Below are 17,513 nucleotides of genomic sequence, written 5' to 3'. Positions count from 1 at the left end.
CTTCGTCTAATTTGTCTTTTTTTACTAATATAGATAAATTTTACTATAATAAAATTTATGTAAAATATAATTTTATTACTATATTTCATATATATTTATTGTATTGCTATATTTATACTATACTAATATTATTACTTAGTATTTATTTTTATTTATTATTATTTATTAGTATTACTTTATTAGTATTTATTATTAGATATTTTAGTTTATATTAGTATTTATTAGCATTACATACAATTTATTAGTATTAATATTGTACTAAATTTATTATATTATAATTTTTTACTATGTAAAAATTACTATTATGGCAAACAACCAGCTGTATGAAAAATGCGGCTAAAAAAGTCAAGATGGGTAGAACAGGTTTTACAAATGAAGGATATCATATTGCCAAGGCTAGTTCTTTTTGGACGTGTGGGCCCAAACGAATGGCCCAATGGGAGCCATCCCCAGAATGGGGTGGGTGGGAAGAGTTCATGAAGAAGAAGCTAAAGGAAACGAACTTCACGGGAGGGGATAAAGAGTGAAACTTTGAATAGATTTGGGTGGAGGAAAGGCGTCCGGAATGAGTTGTTAGTAGCAGTAGTAGGAGTTAAAGGGGTGGAGCAGAAGACTCCCTTCTAAGATTATACAAAATTTTTCATAATTACTAAAAGATTTTTTTTGTTTTCAAAATTTCGTATCTTTTGTAGAAAAAAGTAGTGCTTATTTAATTCAATGTCAATTTATTATATTGTCGTACATACATTATAGCGAATTTATTATTATATACAAATTATTATAATATGAACAAGATTTTATTACTTTTAATTGAAAAAAAAGTGAGCCCGAATTTACTTGGCCCTTCATTTTTAGGTATTGTAACTGAGTGCGAATATTATGGCCCAGGGAATTGTTCTCCTGAGGCTGAAAAATATAGCCATAAAGAACTAATTGATAAATAGTGAGCCGGAATTTACTTGGCCCTTCATTTATAGGTATTGTAACTGAGTGCGAATATTATGGCCCAGGAAATTGTTCTCCTGAGGCTGAAAAATGTAGCCATAAAGAATTTTGCACAGGTGAAAATAATGGAGCATCATGCTATGTTGCTTGGAAAGTCAACCCTGTTAATGGTCAAGTTGAAGTTTCATTAAAGGCAAGTACATATTACCCATATTACCATTACCTTAAATTGCATTTACAGCGAGATAAGGTGGACTGCATCCTCCTGTAGAACATCTCGCTGTTGCTTAAGTCGCATTTACAGCGAGATAAGGTGGACTGCATCCTCCTAATGAACATCTCGCTGTTGCTTAAATCGCATTTACAACGAGATAAGGTGGACTGCATCCTCCTATAGAACATCTCGCTGTTGCTTAAATCGCATTTACAGCGAGATAAGGTGCACTGCATCCTCCTGCTAAACATCTCGCTGTTGAATTGATGAGGTGACACAATTAGTGGGTGTGATGAGGTGCGGCGTCCCACTGGTACTTCCATTCCGCGTTACTCCACTCTAAATCGACTGCATTTTTGAAAGAATTAATCGATTCACCAGTGACAGTCTCATTGGAAAGACTGTTCCAAGTTGAGACAGCACGCACTAAGAAAAAGTTTGTCCTCTCTCTGCCTCTTGTGTGCTCCTGTTGTAGCTTCATTGAGTGGCCTCGTGTCATAGTGGCAAGGGAGGGAGTAGAAATGGAGTTAGCCATGTTGCTTTGGTGCATTTTCTTGACAAAAATGACATCTCCTCTGTGCCGCCGGTAAACCAATGTGGGTTATTCCTTGTGGGTTTCATTCCTTGTTATAATATAACTCACCTGTTGTTAAATCTGAAAACCTCTGTTGAACCATTCAGGGGCTCAACTTGGCTTATTAAACGAACAACAAACTAAACTGAACAAAAAATATTGCTTGTGCTTTATTTTAATGCGCTAATCATTCTAGCTGAGAAAAGTATTGGATTCTTCAAACGGTAAAAAAAACCACAACAAAAACTAAAAAGGGTATTTTTAGACAAAGTGTTTATCATGTAGGGGTGGGGGAGGGTCTTTATTTCAACTGTATAGGGGAAGTTCGAAACTTCAGCCTTCCTATCCGTTTTTGGTTTTCAGAACCCTGTTATTGCTACACGAAGCATTACTTATATTGTACTCTTTTCCATTGTTTATTTTTGTATTAATATTTATTGAATTGTGAATATCATTAGCATTTTCATTAGGATTTTCGTTATTATTGTGCGTCGTCACAACTAGCAATTTTGTTCACCTTTTTAGTAAAACTGTGAGGGGATGGTACATAAATAGTTTCTAAAAATGGCAAAAGTTGAACCTTTCCGGTTTCAGCTCAACCTGACTTATGCAACAAACAACAAAGAAAGTAAAAAAAAGAAATAAAACTTAATGTTTTTTATTTTAATGCACTAATCATCTATTAGAGAAAATATGCTGGATCTTTTGGTGCTTTCTCATCGTGATTAATTTGAAAAACTTTTTCCACAAGGCAAGTTTTCCAGAGAAAAGTAAAGAGCTCCATTAAGCCAAGAATGAGCCAAAGTTAAGTCAAATAATCTTCCAAACGTAAAACTACCACAAATCACTATCAGTAAATAAGTGAAACTCAAAATGAACAGAAATTACAATAAATAGCCAAGTCAAACTCAAAACGAGCATAAACTAACATGAGTAGGGCTGATAACCCCATGCCTTCTCAAGACCTTTAACACAATTTGCGCTTTACTGAAAAAAAACGCAACAGCAACAATAAACAAATGACCGTGAATTCTCAGTTTAATTGACATATAGTGACATTCGTTCCTTAAGGTTTTGATATTTTTTTATTTATGAAAATAAGAAAGGCGAAATTATTTCAAACGTATTTTGTGTATCAGAGGTATTTCGGGAAAATATGAGGTTTTCGAAGGGGGGGTATCCATCCTCCGATCACTCTGAATCTTAAGATATCTCAAAATTTTGATTGGATGTTTTTCGGGAAATAGTGGGCATGGGAAGAGAGGTTAGTTGCCCTCCAATCATCTTTGACTATGAAAAAGGGCACTAGACCTTTCGATTTCCAATCGAATGAACTCTTTTCAAAGTTTTTGCGACAACAAATGGCCATCTTATAATTTCTATCAGATACGTTTCGGGAAAATACGAGGTGTGGGGGAACCCTCCAATTACGCTGAATCTTAAAAAGCAAACTAGAACTTCTGATTACCAATCCAATGAGTCCTCTCCGAAGTTTATATGATCTCCCTTTCTATATTTACCTTATATGCCTCCAGGGCATATCTTACACCCCTTGCCCTGGAGGCTGCGGGGGGCTGTCATACTCAAATACATAATTTCCGACCTTTCATTTATATTGAAAAATGGCTGTCTCAAATTTTTGATTGGATGTGTTTTCAGTGTTCGGACTCACCTATAAATTCCAATAAATTCCTATATTTTAATGCACTCCTATAAAATGCCTATATTTTGGCTAAAATCCTATTATTCCTATATTTTTGGCTGAAGAGCACTAAGAACATTGCTCATGATTTGCAATTTCCTGTCTTTTGGTGTAGATTGATAATTAATTACAACTGTTGAGCTGTTTGAACTTAACTAATGCTTTGTGTTGGGCTTAGTAAGCTGCTTCTGCCTGGGCTATGCTGTTGTGTTAACTTAGTAGCCTATGCTTTGTTTTTTGTCATCTTGGGCCTGTCCGAATTGAGCGAAGATCAGTATATAGGCTAGCAGTCACTGCTTAATGAGACTGGAGTTCTTGCGACTTATGTGTTTCCTGGCTGAACGCTGGCTGGCTGATGTGAATACGGCCCAGTTATTCAAATGGGCTATTCTAAGATAGTTGCTAATCGAGGGAAGTATAATAGACGTGCACTGGGTCGGCTATATGCTACATTCTGTGATCAATCTGTCCTTTATCTATCTGGTCTTTATCCCCTTCTAAAGAAAAATGATGTTAATTCGGACTTTTTATTTCAGATATTGTAAATTTTTACTTTATCTCCCCCCTTGGTATAGCAATGGTAAGATAATTCTTAAGTTTGATGTCCCTGATGAAGTGCAAAGTTGGCCCTCTTGCATGGAAGGTTGTCGGAATCAGCTTTTTATCGTTTGTCGCCTCATCATCCTTTGGTCCGTCTGTTCGGTTAATCTCATTGTAGCATAGTGTTTTTATGGCACTTGGTATTAACCAAGTGACATATAGCAATCGCAAATTCTGTCTGTCTGTCGGTCCTGGTTTTACTACTTTAGGCACTTCCAGGTAAGCTAGGACGATGAAATTTGGCAGGTGTATCAGGAACTGGACCAGATTAAATTTGAAATAGTCGTTTTCCCGATTTGACCATCTGGGGGGGAGAGTTGGGGGCCCGTTAAGTCAGAAAAAATAGAAAAATGAAGTATTTTTAACTTACGAACGGTTGATCAGATCTTAATGAAATTTGATGTTTGGAAGGATATCGTGTCTCAGAGCTGTTATTTTAAATCCCGACCAGATCTGGTGACATTGGGGGGGTTTGGAGGGGGAAACCTAAAATCTTGGAAAACACTTAGAGTGGAGAGATTGGGTTGAAACATGGTGGAAAAAATAAGCACAAGTCCTAGATACATGGTTTGCATAACCAGAACGGATCCGCTCTCTTTGGGGTAGTTGGGGTGGGGGGGGGATGATTCTGAAAAATTAGAAAAAATGAGGTATTTTTAACTTACGAAAGGGTGATCGGATCTCAATTAAATTTGATATTTAGAAGGATATCGTGTCTCAAAGCTCTTATTTTAAATCCCGACCGGATCTGGGGACATTGGGGGGAGTTTGGGGTGACCTAAAATCATGGAAAACGCTTAGATTGGAGGGATTGGGCTGAAACTTGGCGGGAAAAATAAGCACAAGTCCTAGATACATGATTGACATAACCAGAACAGATCCGCTCTCTTTGGGGTAGTTTGGGGGGAGGTTGATTCTGAAAAATTAGAAAAAATGAGGTATTTTTAACTTACGAACGGGCGATCGGATCTCAATGAAATTTGATATTTAGAAGGATATCGTATCTAAAAGCTCTTATTTTAAATCCCGACCGGATCTGGTGACATTGGGGGGGGGGGACCTAAAATCATGGAAAACGCTTAGATTGGAGGGATCGGGATGAAACTTGGTAATTTATGTGACCAGGCATCCCCACGCCATCTACCATAGATCTGATCCTGAGGACTTCCGAATCCTATATTTGGGCCCAGGAAATCCTATAAAAATAGGACAGAGTCTATAATTTGAAACGAACCGACCTGTCCGAACCCTGTGTTTTGGAAAATGGTGTGTATGAGTGGGGGATTAGTCGCTCTCCAATCACTTTTGACTATTAAAAGGGAGTTAGCCCTTTCAATTTCCAATCGAATGAGCCTTTTTCGATGTTCCTGCGACAACAGATGTTCATCTCAAAATTGCCATCTCGTTCGATCTTTGTCGTAGCCAGTTATTTGATTAGGGGCGGGGGTCAGTGGCTTGACTATGTAAGCTCAGCCAGAGTCGATTCAGCTCTAAAAGGGTACCTGAAGATATCCTGGAGCAACTACAAGACATATAAATAGCAGTAACCTTTAAAAGTTCAACACACTTCATATAAAGAGAGAAAAGAAATATGGCTAAATAGTTTGACTGCAAAGCTCATAATTTCTAACAGAAGAAGAAGAAAGAACCTGAACCGAAAATAAATTTTTAGAGACTTTAAAGGATTGAGACCCCTTGGTGTGAAAAGGGTATATTATTTCGGATTTGAAACATAGGATCCAAAGTCCGGCAAGCAAATGAAATACTTTAGTTATATTCGAGTAGTTAAAGAGTAACAGAATTTGCATTTGTATTTGCATCTATCTTTGGATGTCTTTACGATTGCTAAGGGGGAATTTTATTGCTCCAGTTTATCGCTAATACACTCTTTAAAAACAACAACAATCAAAACCAAGTTTTTACGGAGGAAAATCAAGGCAGCAAAACTTGTTACTATCACAAATTAAAACAAGAGCTAAGAGCTCATATGGCACTTGTGACGAGGCAAGAAGAGCTAAGAGCCAAGAGCCAAGAGATTATATGGTATGAGCTCTAACAAAATTCTATGAATCAATGGATTGATTTAAAAACGAAAATAAGAGGTTTAAGTCCTGTCAGGATTTAAAATAAGAGCTCTGAGTCACGATGTCCTTCTAAATATCAAAATTCATTAAGATCCGATCACCCACTCGTAAGTTACAAATACCTAATTTTTTCTAATTTTTCCTCTCCCTTTAGCCCCTCAGATGGTCTAATCTGGGAAAACGACTTTATCAAGTCAAATTGTGCAGCTCCCTGACATGCCTACCAATTTTCATCGTCCTAACACGTCAAGAAGCACAAAACTCGCCAAATCACTGAACCCCTTCCCCAACTCCCCCAAAGAAAGCGAATCCAGTACGGTTTTAGCAAATCCAAGTGTTTTCCAAGATTTCCCCCTCCAACTCCCCCCAATGTCAAAAGATCTGGTCGGGATTTGAAACAAGAGCTCTGAGACATGAATTCCTTCTAAATATCAAATTTCATTAAGATCCGATCACCTATTCGTAGGATAAAAATACCCCAATTTTCACGTTTTCCAAGAATTCCGGTTTCCCCCTCCAACTCTCCCCAATGTCACAGGATCTGGTCGGAATTTAAAATTAGAGCTTTAAAGCACAAGATCCTTCTAAATATCAAATTTCATTAAGATCTGATCAACCGTTCGTAAGTTAAAAATACTTCATTTTTTTCTATTTTTTTCGAATTAACCGGCCCCCACTCCCCGCCCCCCCCCAGATGGTCAAATCGAGAAACGACTATTTCTAATTTAATCTGGTCCGGTCGCTGATGCGCCTTCCAAATTTCATCGTCCTAGCTTACCTGGAAGTGCCTAAAGTAGCGAAACCGGGACCGACAGACAGACTGACAGAATTTGCGATTGCTATATGTCACTTGGTTAATACCAAGTGCCATAAAAAATTAGTGGTTCACTTTTAACAGTCTCCAAATGCAAATAACTAAACGCATTACTCTAGTTAGAGTGATAAATTACAGCTAAACAGTAGCCTAAGGTTAAAGTACGTGTACCAGGTTTTGTTACTATCTAACTACTCGACATTTCAAGGGCCTGCATTTTCTAATGGGCCTGGTGTAAAATTTGGAGAATTTTGAAGGCCCAGTATGTGAAAATTTAGGAGACACATTAATTTCCACTCTTTTTATGGCACTTGGTATTAACCAAGTGACATGCTACTTTAGGCACTTCCAGGTAAGCTAGGTCTTACCTGGTAGCTAGTCGTTTTTCCGATTTGACCATCTGGGGGGGGGGGGGTTAATTCGGAAAAAATAGAAAAATTGAAGTATTTTTAACTTACGAACGGTTGATCAGATCTTAATGAAATTTGATGTTTGGAATGATATCGTGTCTCAGAGTTGTTATTTTAAATCCTGACCGGATCTGGTGATATTGGGGGGAGTTGGGAGGGGGAACCTAAAATCTTGGAAAACACTTACAGTGGAGGGATCGGGATGAAACTAGGTGGGAAGAATAAGCACAAGTCTCAGGTACATTATTGACATAACTGGAACGGATCCGCTCTCTTTGGGGTAGTTTTTTTGGGGGGGAGGGGTTAATTCTAAAAAAAAATAGAAAAATGAGCTATTTTTAACTTACGAACGGATGATCGGATCTCAATGAAATTTGATATTTAGAAGGATATCGTGTCTCAAAGCTCTTATTATAAGTCCCGACTGGATCTGGTGACATTGGGGAGAGTTTGGGGGGGGTGAGCCTAAAATCATGGAAAACGCCCAGATTGGAGGGATCGGGGTGAAACTTGGTGGAAAAAATGAGCAGAAGTCTTAGATGCGTGATTGACATAATTGAAACGGATCCGCTCTATTGGGGGGGGGGGAGGGGGGGTTAACTCTGAAAAATTAGAAAAAATGACGTATTTTTAACTTACGAAGGAGTGATCAGATCTTCATGAACCTTCATATTTAGAAGGACCTCGTAACTCAGATCTCTTATTTTAAATCTCAACTGGATCCAGCGTCATGGGGGGGGGGGGAAAGACCGGAAATCTTAGAAAATACTTAAAGCGGAGAGATCAGGATGAAACTGGATGGGAAGAATGAAAACCTGTCTTAGATACGTGACCGGCATAACCGGACCGGATCTAATGTCTTTGGTGGAGTTGGGGAGGGGGTAATTCGAAAAAATGAGGTATTTATAACTTACGAACGGGTGACCAGATCTTAATGAAATTTGATATTTAGAAGGATCTTGTGCTTTAAAGTTCTAATTTTAAATTCCGACCGGATCCTGTGACATTGGGGGGAGTTGGAGGGGGAAACCGGAATTCTTGGAAAACGCGAAAATTGGGGTATTTTTATCTTATGAATAGATGATCGGATCTTAATGAAATTTGATTTTTAGAAGGAATTCATGTCTCAGAGCTCTTATGTCAAATCCCGACCAGATCTGTTGACATTGGGGGGAGTTGGAGGGGGAAATCTTGGAAAAAACACTTGGAGTGGTGGAATCAGAATGAAGCTTGGTGGATAGAATAAATAAATGTCTTTGATACGTGATTGACAGAATCGTACTGGATTTGCTCTCTTTGGAGGAGTTGGGGGGAGGGGTAATTCGGAAAAATGAGGTATTTGTAACTTACGAACGGGTGACCAGATCTTAATAAAATTTGATATTTAGAAGGATCTTGTGCTTTAAAGTTCTAATTTTAAATCCCGACCAGGTCTGTTGACATTGGGGGAAGTTTGAGGGGGAAATCGGAAATCTTGGAAAACGCTTAGAGGGGAGGAATCGGGATGAAGCTTTGTAGATAGAATAAGCAAATGTCCTTGACATGGGATTGACGTAACCGTACTGGATTCGCTCTCTTTGGGGGAGTTGGGGGGAGGTGTTCAGTGATTTGGTGAGTTTGGTGCTTCTGGACGTGCTAGGACGATGAAAATTGGTAGGCGTTTCAGGGAGCTGCACAAATTGACTTGACAAAGTCATTTTCCCAGATTCGACCATCTGGGGGGGGGGGCTAAAGGGAGAGGAAAAATTAGAAAAAAATGGGGTATTTATAACTTACGAGTGGGTGATCGGATCTTAATGAATTTTGATATTTAGAAGGACATCGTGACTCAGAGCTCTTATTTAAAATCCTGACTGGCATTAAGACTCTGATTTTCCTTTTAAATCAATCTATTGATTCTTATAATTTTGTTAGAGCTCATACGATATGAGCTCTTGGCTCTTAGCTCTTCTTGCCTCGTCACAAGTGCCATACGAGCTCTTAGCTCTTGTGTTTTTTTTCGCTTGACAAGGGTCATTATTTACTTATGTTTGTCAAAATGAATAGCTTTTGGTTACCGGTTCGTATTGTCTCTCTGGATAGTTGAAAGAAAATTTGGATTATTTTCCTCATTGAAAGACATATTCTGTGAAATTTAAAGATCAATACTTAACAGTCCGAAAAGCTAAAACTTAGTTTTCGAAAAGGATGCATTTTACGACATAGTCTTGGCTAAGGTCTCGTGTCGGATATTGCTCACCACAAAAGTAATGTCCACTCCCAGCAGCTGCTTGTGACTGCTGCTAGAACCGGTGCATTTGGAGTGGTATTTGGTAGGGTATTGTACCATCATTATTTTGATCGAACATGGGCCCTACCAATTCCGTTAGGGGTTCTAGTTCTTATGGGTCCTATCACACATCGGGCATTTGGAAAGGCTAGCGAGCCATGAACATAGGTCCTAACACCATTTTGGATTGCACAAGTAGCACTGGGAATTTGGAAAGGCTGTTGGTTCATCATTGTTTTGGTTGAACTTGGGTCCTACGAGCATTTTGGATTACCCTTGCGAACATTGAGGATCTTGAAGACGTTTGGAGAGGCTACTCGACCATAATTACTTTGGTTGAACATGGGCCCTACCAGTGTTTTAATGGATCAAATTACAACATAATCTTTATACGTTAATATATTGGAATTCTGAGCGAGTGGTCGAATTCTAATAGGAAGAAAAAGAAAATAGAAAAGAGGCAGACGTACGATTGGGGGGGGGGGGGAATTGTGGGTTTGGTAAGTTATATGACAAGAGCAGAACTGTTGTACTTTTACAAAAGTGATTTTGCGCGGATAGGTTTCAAATTTTGAGTTTTAGCTGTTTTTAGGATGGAGGGGGGGGCAGCCTCCATTTCAGAACTCTTCGAAAAAACACAAATTACTTGAATAGAATCGGGGTTTTTATACTCTGTTCTGAATAGTATTGTCCAATCCTTGTTAGTTATAGTAAAACAATTATGATTTATGTTCTAGGGTTGTGCATATGGTCATCGGGACTGTGGAAATTCTTCTTGCCTTGGAGACTTGAGAAGTTCAAAAAATAGTACAATCAAAACTTACTATTGTTGCTGCCTTGAAAATAACTGCAATTCAGAATTTTCGATAAACCCCAATCAAACATTTGTCAGCAGGCCTTCGAACTTAGAAAGCGGTAAGTAAATTCTGTCATTCTAGTATCTTGCGAATAGATATTGTGTAAAAATCCAGGGTTGCGGAGTCTGTCTACTTTGTCACCCACTCCAATTCTGACTCCCACTCGTCAAACTTTAAACATAATTGCTCCGACTCCCGCTCCCACTCCTAACAGTTTCTTCAAATAATTAAGAACTCCAACTCCCACATTAATACTAATTTATAGCAGAAATTCAATTTATAAGTTTCTCCTTAAATACATTTTCTATTTTTAAAACATCTTAATCACTATAATAAGCTTATCAATTTTGTTTATTAATGCCAATTTTTAGTAGTATTTAAGAGCGTTTGGCTTGACTCCAACCTTCGGGTGTTTCCTTAACTCCGACTCAAAAGGGTATTAAATTATTTCTGTTATTCCTCCTCCATTCAGCAAAAAAATGCCATTCAGCCTCAGCCATTCTGAATGCCTCAGCCATTCAGCATTCAGCCATGCCTTTAGGACATGCAGCAAAAGTTCTTCAGCAAGCAATTCTATAGCATGATTTAAGCTTTTTTTTTTTTTTACTGTTTTTCAGTAACAGCAACTTCAATTTGACCTACTGTCGTCTAGGCAAATGTACAATGAAGAAGGTGCTGTAACCTCCCCCCTTCCACCAAAAAATCTCCATATTTTAGTCAATTCTTTTGTTCTTTTTTAACAACCCTCTTGTTTGTTGATGTTTTTACTAATAGAGATTCTATACAAGTCTCGGTGTCTCTTTGGTGCACCCCTTTTATTGATTCAATAAAAAAACAAGTTTTTTCAACTCAAAGTAAGGAGCAACATTAAAACTTAAAACGAACAAAAATCATTACTTGTATGAGGGGATTGCTCATCCCCAGCACCTCGCTCTTTACGCTAGAGTTTTTTAGTACTGTTAAAAAAAGCTTCTTATTGTTTTAATTAAACGAGCTTAGTGTTTCAGGAGTCGTTTTCAAAGATTTGGGACAAAATTCAAACCTTAGTGTAAAAAGCGAGATGTTTAGGAGGAGCAATCCCCCTTATATGTGTAATAATTGTTGTCCGTTTTAAATGTTAATGTTGCTCCTTATTTTCAGTGAAAAAAATTTTTTCTTTTACTTAATTTCTGGTCGTCTTTTAAATAATGCCAGGAAATCTTACTACATCTCAACGGAAAAATCCCTCCTCCTAACGAATTTATTCTCTAGAGCAGTGGTTCTCAAAATTATTTAGACTTAATTCCTTTTTACCCAAAAAACATTTTAGGTACCTTTTCTCAGTTACTGGTACTAAGTAAACTATAGCTAAAATATAAATAAAATTACCATTCCGAGAGTTAAAGAGTCGTTGTAATTATTTTTGGCCGGCCGCATACCCCCTAAAAAATTCTACGTACCCCTAAGGGATACGCGTACCACAGTTTGAGAACCACTGCTCTAGACAATTCAATCCTGGTGTAAATTTACCCCGGACTACTACCCTTAACATCTTCACAAGTAAAATTGAGTAGACAAAGAGAAAGCAAGATATAAGAAGAATTTCGTATAGGAATTCTGGCAAATTCCCACAGTGTAAAATCTCCTTTGAAAAATCCACCAGCAGAAATCTCCCCCTTCTCTACCCTAAAAGTGTATGCATACTTCCCAGTAACAAATACTATATGTAAACAAAAATTTGTCCATTCTTCTTTTCCCAGGGGCTATAAGGGGTCATGATGTCTCCAAAGGCGATATAATTCGGCCTTTCAACTGTGCTGAACAAAATGGCTATCTCAAAATGATCAGACGATTTTGAGAAAAAAAGGCTGCGAGGGCCTAGTTGCCCTCCGATTTTTTCGGTCACTTTAAAAGGGGACTAGAACATCTGATTTCCATTTAAGTGAGCTTTTTCCTGATATCATAGGACCACTGGATCGATACGGTCACCCCTGGAAAATAAAACAACAAATATGCACGCATCCGTGATCTTTCTTCTGGCAAAAAACACAAAATTTTACATTTTTGCAGATAGGAGCTTGAAACCTCGACAGTAGGTTTCTCTGATGAAATAGGGGTAAGAAGGCATTTTGCAAAATCTCCCCTTGCCCTTCCCCTAATTGGCTCCACTGATATTACTTATTGACGTGGCTTAAAAAACTTCCACTAGTCTAATTTTGTAACTAAATATCACAGAAGTTGTCACAAACGAAGCATGTGACGCAGCGGCATCATGCCTGTCAAATATGTAGTGCTTTGTCTCAAGATAAATTTGTTTGCTGCTAAATCCTGCAGGGCAAAATTCCTTAAATCTAAAAAAATCACCTTAACACGGTTCTGGTCCTTCGGTTTGGGGGATTTAAAATTTTTCTTAATGTTTGAGTTCAAAATAGGGAAAAATTACATTTTTGGGCTATTATGTTTTTTGATGTTTATTCGTGTTTCTACTATGTTTCTATGTTTCTAGATTTATGAACTACAAGTATGTATGTGCACATGACTTCAATGGCTTATTTTTTCTTTTCAGTAATTGTTGTCCGTTTTAAATGTTAATGTTGCTCCTTATTTTCAGTGAAAAAAATTTTTTCTTTTACTTAATTTCTGGTCGTCTTTTAAATAATGCCAGGAAATCTTACTACATCTCAACGGAAAAATCCCTCCTCCTAACGAATTTATTCTCTAGAGCAGTGGTTCTCAAAATTATTTAGACTTAATTCCTTTTTACCCAAAAAACATTTTAGGTACCTTTTCTCAGTTACTGGTACTAAGTAAACTATAGCTAAAATATAAATAAAATTACCATTCCGAGAGTTAAAGAGTCGTTGTAATTATTTTTGGCCGGCCGCATACCCCCTAAAAAATTCTACGTACCCCTAAGGGATACGCGTACCACAGTTTGAGAACCACTGCTCTAGACAATTCAATCCTGGTGTAAATTTACCCCGGACTACTACCCTTAACATCTTCACAAGTAAAATTGAGTAGACAAAGAGAAAGCAAGATATAAGAAGAATTTCGTATAGGAATTCTGGCAAATTCCCACAGTGTAAAATCTCCTTTGAAAAATCCACCAGCAGAAATCTCCCCCTTCTCTACCCTAAAAGTGTATGCATACTTCCCAGTAACAAATACTATATGTAAACAATAATTTGTCCATTCTTCTTTTCCCAGGGGCTATAAGGGGTCATGATGTCTCCAAAGGCGATATAATTCGGCCTTTCAACTGTGCTGAACAAAATGGCTATCTCAAAATGATCAGACGATTTTGAGAAAAAAAGGGCTGCGAGGGCCTAGTTGCCCTCCGATTTTTTCGGTCACTTTAAAAGGGGACTAGAACATCTGATTTCCATTTAAGTGAGCTTTTTCCTGATATCATAGGACCACTGGATCGATACGGTCACCCCTGGAAAATAAAACAACAAATATGCACGCATCCGTGATCTTTCTTCTGGCAAAAAACACAAAATTTTACATTTTTGCAGATAGGAGCTTGAAACCTCGACAGTAGGTTTCTCTGATGAAATAGGGGTAAGAAGGCATTTTGCAAAATCTCCCCTTGCCCTTCCCCTAATTGGCTCCACTGATATTACTTATTGACGTGGCTTAAAAAACTTCCACTAGTCTAATTTTGTAACTAAATATCACAGAAGTTGTCACAAACGAAGCATGTGACGCAGCGGCATCATGCCTGTCAAATATGTAGTGCTTTGTCTCAAGATAAATTTGTTTGCTGCTAAATCCTGCAGGGCAAAATTCCTTAAATCTAAAAAAATCACCTTAACACGGTTCTGGTCCTTCGGTTTGGGGGATTTAAAATTTTTCTTAATGTTTGAGTTCAAAATAGGGAAAAATTACATTTTTGGGCTATTATGTTTTTTGATGTTTATTCGTGTTTCTACTATGTTTCTATGTTTCTAGATTTATGAACTACAAGTATGTATGTGCACATGACTTCAATGGCTTATTTTTTCTTTTCAGTAATTCCAGTTCGACACAATCCTTCCATTGCTGTAATCAATGCATTAATTTATACTTTGGCCATTTTGGTTGTTCTTACCTTTTCTGTCGCTATTGGCTACTGGATGTATAGGAAAAAGAAATTATCTCGATTCAATGAGGTAATGTTGACTTATTTAAATTGTCTTTTTTTTACCTTTTTTTCTATTTATAAAAGAGTGGGTAAAAAAAAATACCTCGTATGTTTCATTTTATGGGATGGATTTTTTTCCTTTTCTCTGATCTTTCTTGCTAACTTGCTTTAGTTTTTTTCATTTTATAGGATGGATTTTTTTTTGTTTTTTCCCCATTTTTTTCTGATTTTCTTGCTCCCTTTCTTTAGTTTTCTTTTCATTTTATGGGAAGGATTTTTTCCTTTTCTCTGATTTTTCTTGATCCCTTGGTTTAATTTTCTTTTCATTTAATAAGATGGAATTTTTTCCTTTTCTCTGATTTTTCTTGCTCCCCTTCTGTAGTTTTCTTTTCATTTAATGGAATGGATTTTTTGCTCTTGTTTTTCCCCTTTTCCCTAATTTTTCTTGCTCCCTTGTTTTAGTTTACTTTTCATTTAATGGAATGGATTTTTTATGTTTTTTTCCTTTCTCTGATTTTTCTTGTTCCGTTGCTTTAGTTGTCTTTTCATTTTCTGGGATGCATGGTTTTCATCTTCTGCCTTTAATTGCTCCGAGAGAAGACTAACTGGGTTTCGAAACGTCATTCAAAACTTGACTCAAATTGTGAGATGAAAAAAAATTGGATAAAGAAAGGGATTGTTTTCCTTGTCTAGAAATTAGGAAAATCACAAATTAAATGCAGATCTAGGTTTTAAAATAAAATTCAATAATCACCGAACTTAACACGGGGAAATATTAACATTTGAAAGAAGGGATGGGTATATCACACAAAGGGGGAATTGAATATTGCCGTATTAATTACACTGACGTATAAAGCCGCTTTTTAAAACCTGTCTTACAAAACTTAAAACAATACTTATCCTTATGTATTTTCTTTTTCTTTAATATATTCAGTGTTTTTTAATTGCTCTGGTTGTTCTGCGAGTTAAATTTCTTTGTTCTTAATGTGACAGAACCATGAGACGGACGTTTGCTCGGTTGGGATGCTCGCGATGACGCTCGTTGAAAATAAAGACAGTTTTTTCTTAATCTCTTTATTTCATTTGATTCCTTATTTCCTTCTATCTCTTTATTTCCTTAATTTTGTTTTATTTTACTCGCTGTAAGAAGTAAACCATTAGGACATTAAAAGTCTGGCTATTTGTAACATCATGCATATGAAATTTTTTTTCCAAAATTAATTAAGGCCCTAAACGAATATTTCCAAAGTGACGACCCTGTCTAGATCGTTTTTTCTTCCCGGAAAATGGTAGTTTGCCAAATTCCAGGAAGAATTCTAGTGCCGTTTTTGAGAAAAAAGATTTACATTAAGCCTAAATAAATTATTTTTTTTCTAGTGACTTTAATGTTACTTGTTTGATTGGAGTTTTTAGTTTTGTTCCTCTAATTGCATCAGGAATGGACTTGGTTTGCAAACGTTATTAAGCATATTAATGCTAGAACAGACAAAACAGGGGATAAACAGTTGGATAAAATATGATTATTTTTCTTTATTTAGAAATAAGAAAATACAAATTAAACAACAATCTAGGTTTTTAAAATGAAATTAAACGGTGATTAAGCTTAAAAAGCCGAAAATTAAACTTTAATAAAACAATAGAAGAATGATATGGATAAGATAAATTAAATAAGCTAAATAGATTAAATAGACTTAAACGAGTCCGGTCCAAAGAAAGAGAGGGAGAAAAAAAAAATCTGATCCGATTACTGATCAGAAATGCGAAAAATTGTGACATTATCACACAACTAGAGAATTCTTAATATTTTTGATGAATTTAGCTTCCAACCTCTGACACAACGTGCTACGAGAGTCCATCTCTGACACAGAACACAATTCCTGTTCATTTAATGGAGGTCAAAGCAAGAGGACGTTTCGGTGCAGTTTGGAAGGCTGTGAGAAAGGCCGAAGTTGTAGCTGTTAAAATATTTCCACCACAGGTAATGTTTACGAACATATTTGTTTTGAACATAGATACATTTCCTGCTTATTACTTGGATTCTTATTTAATTTAAAATTTTGACCTGAAGACAAAATGGATAAAAATAGAATAAAAAACAGTCAACTGTTTTGTTGAATGCTCCCACTTCAGATAATAGCTAGTGTTAATTTTGAATAATTGATTTCCTTGGAGAACCATGAGCTATATCCAATTTGTTTTCGCGTCGACCTTGTGCTAAGCTCCTGCACTGATTTTGGGGCTAGGTGGTGTTTGAATCTTGACATACAACACTGATACAACTTGTTACAACACTGATACAGCACTGATACAACTGTTGACATACAACTTGAATACAACATTATGTAACATCAATTTTACATGGTTGTCCCAAACTTCATAATTTTATCGGTTCTCTAAACACAATATAGATATACACAAAATGTAACATTGATGTTACATGTTTGTCCCAAAACTTCCAAATTTTATCGGATCTCTAAACACAGTAAAGAGATACAACAAAATGTAACACTGATATTTATTTACCGGTATTATTATTTATAGATATTACTATTCAATTATTATTATATGAATTATTATTTATAGTGTTAAAAGCTGTTTTAGAAGTTCCTTGCCATATGTACCCGGGCTAAGTGAAAACCTTAATAGAATTTTACAGTTATGGTCCAAAGGTAGCTTTAAAGAGTAGTAATACTTTGGGTAGTTTTCTAAATTCTGGGAAGGATCTAACTTTATTTGGGTAGCAAAGTGGAGTTTGTCAGATCCCATGTACTTGTGGAAGCTCATATGTGGGACGTACTACCAGAATTTGGAAATGAGATTGCTACAGCGTCAAGAATCTATTTCATCGGCTTTAAAGTAAATTTCTAACCATGGAGATTTCACTTCAGCGCTTTCGGAAAATGTTTTTGATTTTCCGGACCATTGTATTTTGTTCG

At 36.7% G+C, this 17,513-nt stretch overlaps 1 protein-coding gene across 1 annotated transcript in view; it reads left to right on the top strand.

The window, feature by feature from the left end:
* LOC136030864 (activin receptor type-2A-like) overlaps positions 1-17,513 on the top strand; it is a 68,873-nt gene that overhangs the window by 20,767 nt on the left and 30,593 nt on the right. Inside the window, exons 3-6 of the mRNA XM_065709924.1 lie at positions 978-1,138; positions 10,350-10,527; positions 14,466-14,605; positions 16,397-16,555. Coding sequence (XP_065565996.1) covers positions 978-1,138; positions 10,350-10,527; positions 14,466-14,605; positions 16,397-16,555 — 638 coding nt within the window. The remainder of the gene's footprint in view (positions 1-977; positions 1,139-10,349; positions 10,528-14,465; positions 14,606-16,396; positions 16,556-17,513) is intronic.

This window comes from Artemia franciscana, chromosome 9 (assembly GCF_032884065.1).
Source record: "Artemia franciscana chromosome 9, ASM3288406v1, whole genome shotgun sequence".
Taxonomy (NCBI): domain Eukaryota; kingdom Metazoa; phylum Arthropoda; class Branchiopoda; order Anostraca; family Artemiidae; genus Artemia; species Artemia franciscana.
This window is presented reverse-complemented; position numbering and strand designations above follow the sequence as displayed.